The 18,086-nt window shown below is 41.1% G+C and overlaps 1 protein-coding gene across 1 annotated transcript; it reads right to left on the bottom strand.

Annotated features, from left to right (window-relative positions):
* Nucleotides 1–10,100: 10,100 nt before the first annotated feature.
* On the bottom strand, nt 10,101–15,724 carry LOC134207238 (sporozoite surface protein 2-like; the record flags this gene model as incomplete). Its single annotated transcript, XM_062682959.1, has 2 exons — nt 10,101–10,226; nt 15,680–15,724. Coding segments are annotated over 2 exons (171 nt in total), but the record flags the coding sequence as incomplete, so codon positions are not given.
* Nucleotides 15,725–18,086: the final 2,362 nt, after the last annotated feature.

Raw genomic sequence — 18,086 nt, 5'->3', positions numbered from 1 at the left:
GATCCTGGAAGGATTCTGTCCGAATCCTGGAAGGATTCTACTTGTCGAATCCTGGAAGTTCTGTCCGAGATCCTGGAAGGATTCGTCGGGTCTTGAAAGGATTCTGTCCAAGAGCCGCGAAAGTTCTGTCCGAATCACGGAAAGTTCTGTCCGAACCTGGAGAGTTCTGTCGAACCCTGGAGTTCTGTCCGAACCCTGGAAGGTTCTGTCCGAATCTGGAAGGTTGTCAGTCCTGGAAGGATTCTATCCGAATCCTGTGGAAGGTTATCCGAATCCTTGAGAAAGTTCTGTCCGAATCAGCAAGAGGATTCTGTCAATCCTTGAAAGAGTTCTGTCGAATCCTTGAAAGGATTTATCCCAGATATGAAAGTTCTGTCGAATCCTTGAAAGGATTCTGTGAATCCTTGAAAAGTTCTGTCGAATCCTTGAAAGGGATTCTGTCCAGATCAGCCAGGTGATTCTGTCAAGATCCTTGGAAACTGGTTCTTTCCGAATCCTTGAAACGATTTCTCCAGATCCTTTGAAAGTTCTGTCGGGTATGAAGGGTTCTGTCCAGATCCTTGAAAGTTCTATCGAAATCCCTGGAAAGGATTCTGTCCGAATCCTTGAAAGTTCTGTCGAATCGGAAAGGATTCTGTCCGAATCGGAAAGGATTCTGTCCGAATCCTGGAAAGGATTTTGCCCGAAGCCTGAAAAGGATTCTGTCGAATGTTCGACAGAATTAGTTCGAAATCCGAATCCTGGACAAGATTTAGTTCAATTCCGAACAGAATTCATTCCAACTTCTTGACATGATTCCGTACGACTCATGGATTTAGTTCCGAATCTTGGCGGGTTTGAATCCAGATACCCGATAAGTCTGCATCATGAATAGAATTCAGTCAAATCTGCAGTCTGCAGTTCAAGACCCTGGACAGGAATTATTCCAAATCATGACCCGAAATTCGTTTTTATAGGACTCTTCTCTGAATGTAGGACAATGTTCAAATTTTTTAAGTAATTTGACTGATCTGTGAGGAACTAAATGTCGTCGAATGTGTTAAACAACAACCTGAAGCGAGGCTTTGACATTTGCATTTGGTCTGTTTTACGGTTTCTCCTCTAAATTATGTATTTTGCAAGACGTTTAAATCTTCAGTACAGCTCCCATCATACCCCTGTTCCCCTTCCATGCTGCTTGGGCTTTCCAACTTTCTGTCATCGAACAGCGCACTTGTTCTGTAAGCACGTTGAGGCTATCAATTCCCATTACGAACCCTTTCGATTCTTGTTTTACGTATTTTGTTTTCATTCCAATCAATGTTATTGTACCCGTAGAACACACCCTCAGCCATTTATTCAAATTCTTATTTTCTCTGGCGCACGCGAGAGGGAGAGGAAACCATGATGCAACTCCGACAACTTCAAAGTAGCAACAATCCTTCGCGTGCGGTTCTGCGAGAGTATATTCGGTGACCAGCCATGACCGCAGCGCAAGTTTTAACATCGACCACCAAGAAGGCTCAGTCTCTACGGAAGAACTCAGATGTGAACACCGACCGAACCCACTCGCGAAACAGCGTGTGTCTTCTTCGCGAACGGACCATTTTCTGAAAGAGAAGTCTTCTTTTTGTGTGATATATCTTTCCCTGCCTGTACGGTGCCGTTTGTGACAAGTGAGACAGAGGTGCGTTTCCTGTGATGGATTTGTTGTGATCGTCGTAAACAGTGCGAAGGAAGTGATAAATTGATGTTCGCGAATTGAACTTGTGATTGGTGGAGTTTATTTAGTGTGGTAAATATCCTTTTTATCGATTTGCGAAATCAAGCGGAAGGAAGAAGCATTCCCCGTTCAGGGATTGTCTGCAAAACCGAATCGAAGCTTGGTAGGGTGGGGGAAGGGGTGTTGAGTGTATAATCGAATGAGCCGTGGACGACTCAATCGATACACGGCAAGTGTGGGTTGCCAAAATTAGGAAACAAAGTCGTTGAATAATTGATCGGCTGGTTAGGTTGGCGAATACTTGAGACATGTGCTGGAAGCTGCGAGTCCAGGTTCAGGAAGACTTTTTCGCACTCGCTGGGATGGGAAGGGAAATGGACCGACGCTTCCATGTTCTTTTACATCAATCGTCGCCGTCGTCGTTTCGCTGGAAGCTTGTCGTTGTGGCCCAATTGGCGACAGGTTCTCACACAGCTCCGTAAAAGTGAAAGAGCTGACCAACAACCAACCATGGATCGTGGACAGTGGATAGTGTGCGGATTGTTTGCTTTTTACTGTGAAAACAAGATTTGCGACAATCCCAAACGCAATGTTAAGTCATGAAAGTGGAAGGAGTTTCATTCACAAGCCAGATACTTAGCAAGCGTTTATCAGAAAAGTTATTGGTTTCTTGGAGACGGTCATAGCAATCCAGTTTACGGACTCAAACAACGTAGTTGAGAACGAACGCGAAGAAAAGGAAGAGGAATTATGTATGCTTGCGAGCGATGCTTTCGAGTGTATTGGTTCGCATTGACTGCGCAGATCAAAATAGAAGCTCTGGAAATAATCCACGTACGGTAAATTGTACTTTCGCGGGCACTTTCACACCTAAAAATCTAGTCACAGGTGAAAGGCAGGCTCACACTTTGGGATTCTTTCTGGCGCATTTGAACCCCATGTGTTTAAATGTATCGAACTCGGAATCGTCAATCCCGTCCTATTGTAAACTCGTGGGAACAAAATCCTGGACCAGATTCTTATGGTGTTATGTGTTGATTTGGAAAGGGTAAGAAACAAGTAGCCTTACCTCAGAAACCTTGTTGGTTTTTGTTCCCCATGTATTTCAATAGGGGTGAGATTAACGGAATTTCTAACTGCAGCTAGAAAAACGAATATTGCAAGCTTCCAAAGCGATTTACGATTCAGTCGATTTCCTATTCCATTTCGGATGTATCACGAAAGTTGGAACACGCACATACAATCAGACATTGTTGCTGCCAAACACTCCTTTTAAAACATTCTCCTTCAGTCTCAGAGGAAGTAGTTCCGACGGTGGCTCGACGGGACAGCGTTGTCGGACTTGAAGGTAGGCGAAGAGTCGCTTTACATGCGGATATGGCGAACCCGGAGAATGCAGCGCCTCGGTCAAAGGTGATCATCCAGGCGATGTTATGATGGCTTGTTGCTTCATGGCTGCTGTCGTCGGTGGTCATATCCGGGAGGAACCGGAGACGGTATTGTGTTATGAGCTGCAATCAGTCGGCGTACAGAAGATTGCCTTTTCCCTCGCCCACCGGAAACTGCTTCCATCTGTCAGTATACCGCATTTGAGGCGGGCGAGACCAACAACAATAACGTGTGCTTGGAGTTCGTATGAGGGCGGATGGATGCATGGGCGAGGGGCGTGTGTATGAGAATGATGATGGGGGAAACCTCAATTTCGGAACAATCGAGATGATTGATCTCGGCACGAAGTAGTAAACAAGGCAAGTCAAAGTGGAGAAAAAAGGTAATTTTCCACCGATATCCATCGGCGGCGAGGAAATCGCTGGAATGAAGCTCAATTAGACATTCAGAAGCGTTTAGGTGCAGTAGGTTGGCTTTAGAAGAAGCTAAAATCTTGAAGAAAAACCAATCAAGAAGTTGTTCTCGAAACAGCAGAAATAGTCACACGTAATTCGAAAAGGTTTCGTTTCAGTTTCGACAGTTTTCCGTTTGAAATTTGAACAAAAAAAATTATGTTGGTCTGAGACTGGAACATATTCTCGACGTTGTTCATAATTGTTGACGTCACGAATTAATTGGGTCCCTCGTTAATACTTTTGAGGAACGTGTTGAGCTTCACCTGTCATAAAACAGGTTTACCACTTTCCATTTAATTCCCACCACGTTTTGCCAATCTTTGCAGATAAGTATTCGACCCCAACTGTGGGGCCGTCTTCAATGTCGTACTTGACTCGACTGACATTTTGACATTTCAGTGATCTGTTCAGTAGCTCCGACAACGTTCGTGGTCGTGGTGGTTGGTTTTGTTGGCTGTTCCTGCGTGTCCGATGAAGGACTACTAATCTGGAGCATATTGAGGGTTACTAGTAGACTGATTTCCGAGCGAAAGAGTTCTAAGAAATAGAATGCTGGAACGAAAGCTCTTAAAGAAGAAGCAAAAGCACTCGAAGGGAGTTGTATTTGACACCAGGCAAGAAGACTCCATCGCATTTGACTAATGAAGGCAACAGAGACGCAAAATACTGATCAATCTCATCTAGGAGAAACCGACTTCTTATGAGAATTGGTGACGAACTGAGAGGACTCCCAAAGGTTTGAAAGAGATGCCCAAACGTGAAGTCTGAATCATTTTTGACCAAGTGTATATAGATTAATGTTAATACCTATTGATTTTTTTTTGCAGTATATCTAAGTTTGCCATGTGGCGTGAATAATAAAGTAAATTAGAAAGCTGAATTTGGTTATATTCGTCGATTTCGTTTGGGGCGCGAGATTCACTGCCAAAACCTCCGACAGGTTATGGGACTAGTTTTCGTTCGGAATATCAGGAAGTTTTTTGTCAGGAAGACAGTCAGCTGGGCCACACACTAAAAGCATCACCATAGAAAACTCTACGGTGAAATTTCGGTTTCGTTGTAGAAAGCTTTACAACAGGAGTTTTTACAAGGCATTTTCCGTAAAATAAAAAGTGAAGCTGGGAAAAGGAACCTGCTTTAAACTTGAAAAAAAAACTTCCAAATTGAAAACCGCAACGCGACGACAGTTCAGAAGTCTGTCGGAAGGAAAATCAAAATTTTCTGAAGGCGAATGGATCCTGAGCGTCTGCAAAGTTTTGACGAAAGCTGCACAGACAAAAATAATAGTAGAGCAGATTTCCCTCAATCCTTACAAATTTCAGGCTGAAAAGATGTAAATAAAGTATAGATTAACAGAAGACCTGACTGACAGAAATTTCGAAGCTGTCCTTTTCCGAATATACGAGATCTTGGCACAGTTTAAGATGAATGGTCTGAATGAATGGAAATCTGAACGAGGACTTCGGACGACTACCTATATGGTTTAACAGTATGGAAAAGGCGTCGCTTGTAGCATACAATACTACATATTTGAGTGAGTTCGTTCCTTATCTCATTCGTAATATAATATTAAACGTACTTAAGAATATATAAAAACATACTGATCGTTAAATGAAACATGGGTTGTACTACATATATTTGCTTTCTATCAATTCGCTATCTGACAACAATGGAGAACATGGCGCGAGCGATGATCTTCTCATGCTGTTCGTTGCTGTGCAATGTATTTTTAGGCAATTTTCTGCTCCATGATTCAAAATATTATGATTACATTATTCAATAATCTATAGAGATCTTCGCCGACGGATTACACCTCAATAAAAAGTTGTTTTATTTGTTTATTTACTATGGACCCAATAATTGTCTTTTTAAATCATGTACGTTTGGCAAACACAGAGTTATTACTTTAATTATCCACCCCAATCAAAGCAAGAATTTCATTTAATAATCTCTAAACAATGAGGAGTTATTTTAAATAATGCTATGAACATCGCTGTAAAATTAAAACACACAAATCATTGATGAGTTTTATTGTATTCTTGATATCCTTCCTCAGATATACGACAGACTTACAGTTTTTAATACACAGTGTAATAATGTCCTGCTACAATTTCGTTCCAAGAATTCAAGTATACATTTTCGCATTGATTTGTTTATACTATATCGCAGTCCAGATTTTCTTTCCATCTATTGTCTTTAAACATTTATTTTTGTTCCTTTCCTACTTTTGCATCTAATATTATTATATACTTCAGACCCATATCTCTCCTTTTCTTCAATCTCAGCCCGTTCAACTTTCTCCCTTTGGAAAAAATGGTGTCGTGGGCATTCACCCAAAATGCAAATAAATGTCAACTTACTTTGAAAAGAGTGATTGTTTAGTCTCGCGATAGATGTACAATTAAGCTTATCTGAACTGGGTTTGATTTCGATGACCCTGGAGGATCGATCTTGTAACAGACAGAAATTGTCAAATGAGATTTGTGTTTAAATTTAATAATAAATTAAGAACGTTTTGTTTTGGACCATCGATATTGTTACAAATTATGAAATTGCCGCGAATGTCCCTGTAATAAAAGACAATAAAAGTTTGAGTTGATATATAAAAATATATAGTGATTTAACATTTTGGATGTGAACAAAAAATGGGTAATCTCAAACAAAGCAAGTATTATACTCTTTTACTGTATTTTTATTTTTTTTACATATATTTTAATTTTTTACTTTTTTTGCTTTTACAAGTCATCAATTGTAAGGGAGGTGGATTTTTCTTTTGGAAGGGATGTTGGTTTGATGCATAGTTGGGTTTGCCATTGGAGGTGTTTTATGAGGTGAGCGAGGGAGAGTTCGGCTGCCGGTGGGACTTGAACCCGCACTATTCCATTAAGAACACGGACGTATTACCAATTATACAACAGCTGCCCTTGCAGAAAGCTGTCCCATAACCAACTAATAACGGTGGCATATGGTCAATTCCCGTATCCATCGAATCCTGCTTTAGCAATATTTCATCTTTTCTCTCTACCCAGCTATATTGTATCGAAATTGAACAACAGTCGATCGTTTGAATCTGAAACATGTGCTTCTGCCTGTCGTATTGAGGCGGGTTTGCTTCTGCTACGACAATGAAACACATTTGCAGCCGTTTGATCATTGTTCATCCTTAAAATTCATTTGTTGATCAAAATCCTTATCATATCGGGGAAGGGAATTTAATTTCTCTTTTGCTCTTTTTTTCGTTTCAGAAGGCGAGCAAAGGCGCTTAAACCTGGGCTGCTAGCCAGAACAGGCTAATACCTTCGCCCCATCGAGGAAAATCATCAGCAAGGATAATGGAGTGACATAACTGTAGCAAAGTCCTCCCAACGTATTTCCACAAAATTTTCTATCATTGCTTATAATGATACTCCTAAACTAAAACCCTACCCACCATCAATTCGCCAGCATCTACTGAGGGCGTCGGTGAGTCGCTGGCCTCTCGTTAGTAGATGTCATATCATCGACTCCTTCCTTTCCTGGTAACGGAGAAGATGGGCGTGGCCAGCAATGGTAGCTTTCATGTTTTATCATTTGGACCCCGATTGGATTTCAGAATCCCAAATGGAAATCCATAGAAAAGCAATAAGAATGAAAGGTAAAAAAATTATACATGACAACTATCAGTATGCAATCTACAGGAAATACTCCGTTACAACGCAACCTAACACCAACGCAACGCAACGCAACGCTTAAGAAGCTTTGCAACAGGGTGTTACACGAAGGAGGAGACATGGATGGGCTTATTCTACAGGTGGAGTGACGTGAGATTGCTCTCGAATGACGTGAGAAGAGTCGAATAGCCCCATTTGAATAACATGGTCACCTCCGTGAGAATTGTTAAAATCTGACTCGTCTTACGTCCTCGACTCGTAGAATACGCCAAGGAAGCTCATCTTCTGAACATCGAAGAACTTTCGATCGTCAACAGCAGCAGTTCTCAACCTGGGGTACACGTAACCCTAGGGTACCTTCGCCAGGCCCAGGAGGTACCTAACGCACCTTTTATCTTCAAACTTCCTTTTTTCCATTCCTCTCTTTTTAAAGGCTCATGAGATGTTTTTAAAAAGAGGCTCAGGAGATGCTTTCTTCAAGTAGCTCAGGTATTCTTTCAAAAAGGCAGAGCGTACTTTCAAGAAGGCCAGAAGCGTCCTTTCAAGATACTCAAGCCTTTTTTTATTGTGAGAAGCCCCCCTTTCGAAACTTTCAAGACGCCAAAGCCTCTCTTCAGAAAACTCAGAAACTACCGGTAACTTGAAGCCTCCTTTCAAGAGTCTTGGACGCCTCTCTTCAAGTGGCTCGGATTTTTTTTCAGATGCTGGTAAGCTAACGCCAAGACGCTTAGAAACGTCCTTTCAAGAATGATCAAGAAAACTCTTTTTTAAGTGGCTCTAAAATCTAGAGACCCGTGACTTTCCCTCGAGAGGCTCCAGAAGTTCGTTTCAACGACGAATCCCTTTCAAGACGCTTGATGTATAAACTAAACTTGAATAGGTAAGTTTCACCGAAATAATAGAGAATTTCAGCCACCTTTATGAGCCATATGTCTCGTCGTTTCAAGTCGAAAAGTTCTATGGACACCGGACATTGTGAAGAATCGACCGGAGTTGAAGAGTTAATAAAAAAAAATATGTCGGAATCAGAAAAGCATGCTCTTTGTTATTGAAGCACCAAAGTCTCATTTTTCTTTTGCTAAACAACCCAGTGCGTGGTTATCGACTCGATGCCGATAAGACCAATCGAAAGGCCTTTTGATTTAATATCTTTTCCCTCCAATATTTTCGAACTAAATCTATCATATTGTGCATATGCAATTAAGTTTCAGACACTTGTTAATTTAATTAGATTAGATATTGGAATAAGATTGGTGGATTTGGGTTGGTTGGTTGGTTAGTTGAATTGGTTGGTTGGTTTTGATTGGTTGGATTGGTTTGGATTGGATTTGGGTTGGTTGGATTGGTTGGATTGGTTGGATTGGTTTGGTTGGTTGGATTAGTTTGGATTTGATTTGGATTGGTTGGATTGGATTTGGATGGATTGGGGTTATGCGACGTCTCGGACGAATTGCGCACCTACCACCTCAACACCTTGCTGCGACTATTGTCGATACAACTGACGTACAGATCTATTGTTCAACGAATGATGTTTTGCATCTACTGGAGAGAAAACGGCTGATGAAAGCCAGAAAAAGTTACCAAATTCATCAACACGTGAACTGTGGCTGCGAAATTGCGATAAATCAACTTAATATCAGAATATTATTACCACTCTTAGATAATACGTTAATCAATTGTGCCACCGAACAGATTAACCAAGTGAGCTGATAAATATTGAATTTGCTTGGATAATTGCCTTCTTTTTCTATTATTGCCATTTAGACCCTGGTTTCCAACCTAATACCTGGTGCATGAATTGATTGTTCTACAATTTTCTATCCTACGAAGTGAATTCTTAATGTTTAAAAAGGTAAGCCCCAAAATTTACCATTATGCAATGAATTGATTAAACCTATCATAAATTTGTTATCCTAAATTGATACATGCAGCTGAATCTAAGTTAGCAGGAGGCTTCAATACAACCGAGTTGTGAGTAGAAGAAATAAGGCACTAAACGTAAAGCGAGTGTGATTTATTTCTTTATGCTGCCTTATGATTAATAAAAGGTACAACTATCCACTAACTCCTGTGATGTGGTTAATATTTCGGAAAGGCATACTCACGTTGGCAAGGCCAGCCATGGGTTGGATTGAATTGGATTTGGATTGGATTTGGTTGGTTGAATTGGTTTGGTTGAGTTGAATTGGTTTGGTTGGTTGAATTGGATTTTGATTGGATTTGGATTGGTTTGGATTGGATTTTGATTGGTTGGATTGGTTGGGATTTGGATTGGTTTGGATTGGTTTGGATTGGATTTGGTTGGTTGGATTGGTTGGATTGGTTTGGTTGGTTGGTTGGTTTGGATTGATTTGGGGTTGGTTTGGATTGGTTGCGGAATGGTTTGGTTGGATTTGGATTGGTTTGGTTGGATTTGGATTGGTTTGGATTGGTTTGGATTGGTTTGGATTGGTTTGGTTTGGTTTGGATTGGTTTGGATTGGTTGGTTGGGTTGGTTGGTTTGGATTGGTTGGATTGGTTTGGGTTGGATTAAGTTGGTTGGATTGGTTTGGGTTTGATTTGGATTGGATGGATTGTTTTGGATTGTTTTTGGTTGGATTTGGATTGGATTGGTTTTGAATTGGTTGGATTGGTTGGATTGGTTTGAATTGGTTTTGATTGGATTTGGATTGGTTGGATTGGATTTTGATTTGGTTTGGATTGGATTTGGTTGGTTTGGTTGGTTTGGATTGGTTGGGTTGGTTGGATTTGGTTTGTGGTGGTTTGGTTGGTTGGATTGGTTTGGTTGGTTGGATTGGTTTGGTTGGATTTGGTTGGTTGGGTTGGTTTGGTTGGTTTGGATTGGTTGGATTGGTTGGATTGGTTTGGTTGGTTTGGTTGTTTTGGTTGGTTTGGATTGGATTGGTTTGGTTGGTTTGGTTGGTTTGGTTGGTTTGGATTGGTTTGAGTTGGTTTGGTTGGTTTGGTTGGTTTGGTTGGTTTGGATTGGTTTGGTTGGTTTGGTTGGTTTGGTTTGGATTTGGATTGGTTTGGTTGGATTTGGATTGGTTTGGTTGGTTTGGATTGGATTTGGGTTGGATTAAAGATTGGTTGGTTGGTTGGATTTGATTTGAATTGGATTTGGTTGTTTTGGATTGTTTTGGATTGGTTTGGATTGGTTGGTTTGAATTGGTTGGATTGGATTTGGATTGGTTTGAATTGGTTTTGATTGGTTTGGTTGGATTTGGATTGGATTTTTGATTGGTTTGGTTGGTTGGATTGGTTGGATTGGTTTGGATTGGTTTGGATTGGTTGGATTGGTTTGGATTGGTTGGATTGGTTTGGTTGGTTTGGTTGGTTTGGTTGGTTGGGTTTGGTTGGTTTGGATTTGTATTGTGGTTTGGTTGGTTTGGGTTGGTTTGGATTGGATTTGGATTGGATTTGGTTGGTTTGGATTGGTTTGGTTGGTTGGATTGGTTTTGATTGTTTTTGGATTGTTTTTGGATTGGGTTTGGGATTGGATTGGTTTTGGATTGGATTTGGATTGGTTGGATTGGTTTAGTTGGTTTGGTTGGTTTGGATTGGATTTGGATTGGTTTGGATTGGTTTGGATTGGTTTGGATTGGTTGGATTGGTTGGTTGGTTGGATTGGTTTGGGTTGGATTTGGTTTGGTTGGATTGGTTGGATTGGTTGGGATTGGTTGGATTTAACGGATTTGGTTGGTTTGGTTGGTTTGGTTGGTTTGGATTGGTTTGGATTGGTTTGGATTGGTTTGGTTGGTTTGGTTGGTTTGGTTGGTTTGGTTGGTTTGGTTGGTTTGGATTGGTTTGGTTGGTTGGGATTGGTTTGGTTGGTTTGGTTGGATTTGGGATTGGTTTGGTTTGGTTTGGATTGGTTTGGTTGGTTTGGATTGGGTTTGGATTGGTTTGGATTGGATTTGGGTTGGATGGATTTGGATTGGTTTGGATTGGTTTGGTTGGATTGGTTTGGGTTGGTTTGGATTGGGGTTTGGTTGGATTTGGGTTGGATTAAGTTGGTTTGGATTGGATTTGGTTTGATTTTAGTTGGATTTGGATTGTTTTTGGTTGTTTGGTTGGATTTGGATTGGATTGGTTTTGAATTGGTTTGGATTGGATTTGGATTGGTTTGAATTGGTTTGATTGGTTTGGATTGGTTTGGTTGGTTTTGATTGGTTTGGTTGGTTTGGATTGGTTTGGTTGGTTTGGATTGGTTGGGTTGGTTTGGTTGGTTTGGATTGGTTTGGTTGGTTTGGATTGGTTTGGATTGGATTTGGATTGGTTTGGTTGGTTTGGATTGGTTTGGTTGGTTTGGATTGGTTTGGATTGGTTTGGTTGGATTGGTTGGTTTGGATTGGATTTGGGTTGGTTAAGTTGGTTTGGATTGGTTTGGATTTGATTTGGTTGGTTTGGATTGTTTTGGATTGTTTTGGGATTGGTTTGGATTGGATTGGTTTGGTTGGTTTGGATTGGTTTGGATTGGATTTGAGTTGGTTTTGGATTTGGTTGGATTTGGTTGGTTTTGATTGGTTTGGATTGGATTTGGATTGGTTTGGTTGGTTTGGATTGGATTTGGATTGTGGTTTGGATTGGTTTGGATTGGTTTGGATTGGTTGTGGTTGGTTGGTTGGTTTGGATTGGTTTGGATTGGTTGGTTTGAATTGGTTTGGATTGGTTGGATTGGTTGGTTGGTTTGATTGGTTGGATTGGTTTGGTTGGATTTTGGGTTGGTTTGGATTGGATTTGGATTGGTTGGATTGGTTGGATTGGTTTGGGTTGGTTTGGTTTGGTTGCATTGGTTGGTTGGTTTGATTGTTTTGGATTGTTTTGGTTTGGATTTGGATTGGATTGGTTTGGATTGGTTGGATTGGTTTGGTTTGGATTGGTTTGGTTGGTTTGGGTTGGTTTGGATTGGTTTGATTTGGTTTGGATTGGTTTGGGTTGGTTTGGGATTGGTTTGGATTGGTTTGCGGATTGGATTTGGGTTTGGTTTGGATTTGGTTTGTGTTGGATTTGGATTGGATTTGGATTGTTTGGTTGTTTTGGATTGGATTTGGATTGGATTGGTTTGAATTGGATTTGGATTGGTTGGATTGGTTGAATTGGTTGCAGTTGGTTTGGATTGGTTTGGTTGGTTTTGATTGGTTTGGTTGGATTTGGTTGGTTGGATTGGTTGCGGATTGGATTTGGGTTGGATTTGGTTTGGTTTGTGTTGGTTTGGTTGGTTTGGTTGGTTTGGATTGGTTGGATTGGTTTGGTTGGTTGGATTGGTTTGGATTGGTTTGGTTTGTTTTGGTTGGTTGGTTTGGTTGGTTTGGATTGGTTTGGATTGGTTTGGATTGGTTTGGTTGGGTTAGTTGGTTTGGATTGGTTTGGTTGGTTTGGTTGGTTTGGATTGGTTTGGATTGGTTTGTTGGTTTGGATTGGTTTGGATTGGTTTGGATTGGTTTGGTTTGGATTGGTTTGGTTGGTTTGGATTGGTTGGTTGGATTTGGATTGGTTTGGATTGGATTTGGTTGGTTTGGATTGGATTTGGATTGGTTGGTTGGATTTGGATTGGTTTGGATTGGTTGGTTGGTTTGGATTGGTTGGATTGGTTGGATTGGTTTGGATTGGTTTGGTTGGTTTGGGTTGGTTTGGTTGGTTTGGATTGGTTTGGTTGGTTTGGTTGGTTTGGATTGGTTTGGATTGGTTGGATTGGTTTGGATTGGTTGGTTTGTTGGTTTGGGTTGGATTAAGTTGGTTTGGATTGGTTGGTTTGATTTGGATTGGTTTGGTTGTTTTGGATTGTTTTGGATTGGGTTGGATTGGTTGGTTTGGATTGGTTTGGATTGGTTGGTTGGTTTGGTTGGTTTTGGTTGGTTTGGTTGGTTTGGATTGGTTTGGTTGGTTTGGTTGGTTTGGATTGGTTTGGATTGGTTGGGATTGGTTTGGATTGGTTGGATTGGTTTGGATTGGTTTGGATTGGTTTGGGTTTGGATTTGGTTGGTTTGGTTGGTTTGGATTGGTTTGGGATTGGATTTGGGTTTGGTTTGGATTTGGTTTGTATTTGGTTTGGTTGGTTTGGAATTAGTTTGGATTGGATTTGGATTGGTTTGGATTGGTTGGATTGGATTTTGATTGTTTTTGGATTGGTTGGATTGGATTGGTTTGAATGGTTTTGATTGGTTTGGTTGGTTGGTTGGTTTGATTGGTTTGGTTGGTTGGATTGGTTGGTTGGTTTGGTTGGTTTGGATTGGTTTGGTTGGTTTGGTTGGTTTGGGTTGGTTGGAGTTGGTTTGGATTGGTTTTGGTTGGTTTGGATTGGTTTGGTTGGTTTGGTTGGTTTGGTTGGTTTGGTTGGTTTGGGATTGGTTGGATTGGTTTGGATTGGTTTGGATTGGTTTGGTTGGTTGGTTGGTTTGGATTGGTTTGGGTTGGTTTGGTTTGGTTGGTTGGTTTGGATTGGTTTGGTTGGTTTGGTTGGTTGGATTGGTTTGGATTGGTTGGTTGGTTTGGATTGGTTTGGATTGGATTTGGATTGGTTGGATTGGTTTGGTTGATTGGTTTGGTTGATTGGTTTGGATTGGTTGATTGGTGGATTGGTTTGGATTGGTTGTGGTTTGGATTGTTTTGGTTGGTGGATTTGGTTGGTTGGTGGTTTGGTTGGATTGGTTTGGTTGGGTTGGTTGGTTGTTGGTTGGTTTGGTTGGTTGGTTGGTTGGATTGATGTTGGATTGGTTTGGATTGGTTTGGATTGGTTGGTTTGGTTGGATTTGGGTTGGTTGGTTTGGATTGGTTGGTTGGTTGGTTGGTTGGTTGTGGTTGGTTGTGGTTAAGGGTGTGGATTGGTTGGTGATTGGTTGGTTGATTGTTTGTTGTTTTGGTTGGTTTGGTTGGTTGGTTGGTTGCGGTTGGTTTGGTTGGTTGGTGTATTGGTGATTGGTGATTGGTTTTGGTTGGTTTGGTTGGTGTTGGTTGGTTTGGGTTGGTTTGGTTGGTTTGAATTGGTTTGGATTGGTTTTGGATTGGTTTGGATGGTTTGGATTGGTTTGGATAGTTGGTTTGGATTGGTATTGGATTGGTTTGGATTGGATTTGGATTGGTTTGGTATGGGTTTATAGGTTGGATTGAATTGGTTGGTTGGATTTGATTGATGTTGGTTGGATTTGGATTGGTTGGATGTTTAGATTGTGTTGGTTGGTTGGATTGGAGTTGTCGGATTGGTTGGATTGTGATTTGGGTTGGTTTGGTTTGGTTTGGTTGGTTTGGATTGGTTTGGTTGGTTTGGATTGGTTTGGATTGGTATCGGTTGGTTGGATTGGTGTTGGTTGGATTGGTTGGATTGGTTTTGGATTGTTTGTGTAGTTGTTCGATTGGTTGGTTGGTTGGTTGGTTGTTGGGTTGGTTGTGCGTTGGGTTTGGTTGGTTTGGTTTGGTTGTGGTTGGATTTGGTTGGTTTGTTGGATTGTGGGATTGGTTGGTTGGTTTGGATTGGTTTGGGTTGGTTGTGGATTGGTTTGGATTGGTTGGATTGGTTGGATTGGTTTGGATTGGTTTGGATTTATTGGTTTGGATTGGTTGGTTGGTTTGGATTCGATTTGGTTGGATTGGTTGGATTGGGATTGGTTGGTTTGATTGTTTTGATTGTTTAGTTGGTTGGATTGGATTGGAGTTGATGAATTTTGTTAAGTTAGTTGGTTGGTTGATTGGTTGGATTGGTTGGATTGGTTTGAATTGGATTTGATTGGTTTGGATTGGTTTTGGATTGGTTGGTCTTGGTTATATTGGATTGGGTTTGGTTGGTTGTGGATTGGTTGTTTGGTTGTGTTTGGATTGGTTGTTGGATTGGATTGGTTGGTTTGGTTGGATTGTCAGTTGGTTTGATTTGGTTGGATAGTTGTGGTGTTCGGATTCAGGTATTATTGGATTGGTTTGGATTGGTTGGATTGGTTGGATTGGTTTGGGTTGGTTTTGGTTGGTTTGGATTGGATTGTTGGATGTTGGTTGGATTTGGATTTGTTTGGTTGGATTGGTTGGTTTGGGTTGCATTGGATTGGTTTGGTTGGTTGGATTGGTTTGGTTGGTTTGGGATTGGATTTGGATTGGACTTGGATTGGATTGGTTGGATTGGTTGGTTTGGATTGGTTTGGATTGGATTGTTGGTTGGTTGGGATTGGATTTGGATTGGTTTGTTGGATTTTTGGTTTGTTGGATTGATTGGTTGGTTGTTGGATTTGTGAGTTGTGTTGGTTGGATTGGTTGGTTGTGTTGGTTGGATTTGGTTGGTGGGATTTGGTGGTTTGTTGTTGGGTTGGTTTGGATTCGTTTGGATTAGTTGATATTGGTTGGATTGGTTGGTTGGTTTGGATTGGTTGGTTGGTTGGATTGGTTTGGATTGGTTGGGTTGGTTTGGTTTGGTTTGGATTGGTTTGGATTGGTTGGTGGTTTGGTTGGTGGATTGGTTTGGTTGGTTTGGATTAGGTTTGGTATGGTTGGATTGGTTGGATTGGTTGGATTGGTTGGATTGGTTGGATTGGTTGGATTGGTTTGGATTGGTTTGGTTGGTTGGATTGGTTGGGATTGGATTTGGGATTGGTTTGGGATTGGTTTGGTTGGTTTGGATTGGTTTGGTTGGTTTGGATTGTTTGATGGTTTGGGATTGGATTTGGATTGGTTTGGTTGGTTTGGTTTGGATTGATTTGGTTGGTTGTGGATTGGTTTGGATTGGTTGGTTGGTTGATTGGTTTGGTTGGTTGGATTGGTTTGGTTGGTTGGTTGGTTGGTGGTTTGGTTGGTTGGTTGTGGATTGGTTTGGTTTTGGATTTTGGTTGGTTTGGTTGGTTTGGTTGGTTTGGATTGGTTGGATTGGTTTGGATTGGTTTGGTTGGTTTGGTTGGTTTGGATTGGTTTGTTGGGATTTGGTTGTTTGGATTGGGATTGGTTTGGTTGGTTTTGGTTGGTTTGGTTGTTGGATTGGTTTGGTTGGTTTGGGTTGGTTTGGATTGGATTTGGGATTGGGATTGGTTGGTATTGGATTGGTATTGGTTGGTTGGGATTGGTTTGATGGATTGGTTTGGGATTGGTTTGGATTGGTTTGGTGATTTGGGATTGGTTTGGATTGGATTTGGATTGGATTTGGATTGGTTGGATTCGGTTGGGATTGGTTTGGATTGGATTTGATGATTGGTTTGGATTGGTTGGTTTGATTGGTTCGTTCGTTGGGTTGATTGGTTGGATTGGTTTGGTTGGTTAGTTTGGATTGGTTGGTTGGATTTGGATTGGTTTGGAATTGTGTTGGTTGGTTGGTGGTTGGTGATTGGTTTTGGTTTGGTGGATTGGTTTGGATTGGTTGATCAGATGTTATTCAGTGTTCGTTGGATTAGTTTTGTTGGTGATTGGTTGGATTTGGATTGTTGGATTGGATTTGGTTGGTTTGGTTGTTGTTGGTTGATTGGGTTGGTTGGTTGGTTGATTGGTTGTTTGGGATTGGTTGATTGGATTGGTTGGTTGGATTGGTTTTGGTTGGTTTGGTTGGTTTAGGGTTGGTTTGGATTGGTTTGGTTGGTTTGATTGGTTGGTTGTGGGTTGGTTTGGATTGGTTTGGATTGGTTTGGATTGGTTTGGATTGGTTTGGATTGGTTGGTGGATTGGTTGGATTGGATTGGTTGGATTTGGGATTGGTTTGGATTGGTTTGGATTGTTTGGATTGGATTTGGTTTGGTTGGTTATTGGTTTGGTTGATTGTTTGTTGGTTGGGTTGGATTGGTTGGTGATTGGATTTGGATTGGTTTGGATTGGTTTGGATTGATTTGGATTGGTTTGGTTGGTTTGGTTGGTTTGGATTAGGTTTGGTTGGTTGCGTTGGTTTGGATTGGTTTGGATTGGTTTGGATTGGTTTGGATTGGATTGGATTGGTTGGATTGGTTTGGTTGGTTTGGATTGGATTTGGATTGGTTGGTTGGTTTGGTTGATTTGGTTATGGTGAATTGGTTTGGATTGGTTTGGTTGGTTGGTTGGTTTGGATTGGTTGGTTGGTTGGTTTGGTTTGGATTGGTTGATGTGTTGGTTGGTTGGTTCTGATTGGTTAGTTACTGGATTGGTTTGGGATTGGTTTGGTTTGGTTTGGATTGGTTGGATTGGTTTTGGTTGGTTGTGGTTGTGTTGGTTTGGTTTGGTTTGGTTTGTTGTTCGGATTGGTTTGGGTTCTCGGATTAGTTTGGTGGTTGGATATTGGTATTGGTATTCGTGGATTGTTGATTTGGTTGGTTTTGATTGATTTTGGATTGGTTGGATTGGATTTGGATTGGTTTGAGATTGGATTTGGATTGAATTTGGTGTGATTGCATGTTTGGTTGGTTTGGTTGGTTGGTTATTGGATTTGAGGTTGGTTGGATTGGTTGATGGATTTGGTTGGGGGGTTTGTAGTTTGGTTTGGTCGGTTGTTGTTGGTTTGGTTGTGTTGGCTTTGTTGGTTAGTTGGATGATGGGATTGGTTTGGTTGGTTGGTTGTATTGGTTTGGTGGTTGCATTGTTGGTATTGAAGGATTTGGTTGGTTGTGGTGGATTGGTTGTTGGTTTGGTTGTGGTTGGTTTGGTATTTGGATTGTGGTTTTGTGGTTTGGTTTGATTGGGTTTGGTTGGTTTGGTTGGTTGGTTGGGTTTGGTTGGTTTGGGATTGGTTTGGATTGTTTGGATTTATTGGTTTGGATTCGGTTTGGATTGGTTTGGATTGGTTTGGGATTGGTTTGGATTGGTTTGGTTGGTTTGGATTGGTTTGGATTGGATTTGGGATTGGTTTGGTTGGTTTGGGATTTGGTTTGGATTTGGTTGGATTTGGTTGATTTGGATTGGTTTGGTTGGTTTGGTTGGATTTGGATTGAATTTGGATTGGTTTGGATTGGTTGGATTTGG

This window comes from Armigeres subalbatus, chromosome 1, assembly GCF_024139115.2.
Source record: "Armigeres subalbatus isolate Guangzhou_Male chromosome 1, GZ_Asu_2, whole genome shotgun sequence".
NCBI classification, from domain to species: Eukaryota; Metazoa; Arthropoda; class Insecta; order Diptera; family Culicidae; genus Armigeres; species Armigeres subalbatus.
The sequence above is the reverse complement of the archived record's forward strand: the minus strand, read 5'-3'. Positions and strand labels throughout refer to the sequence as shown.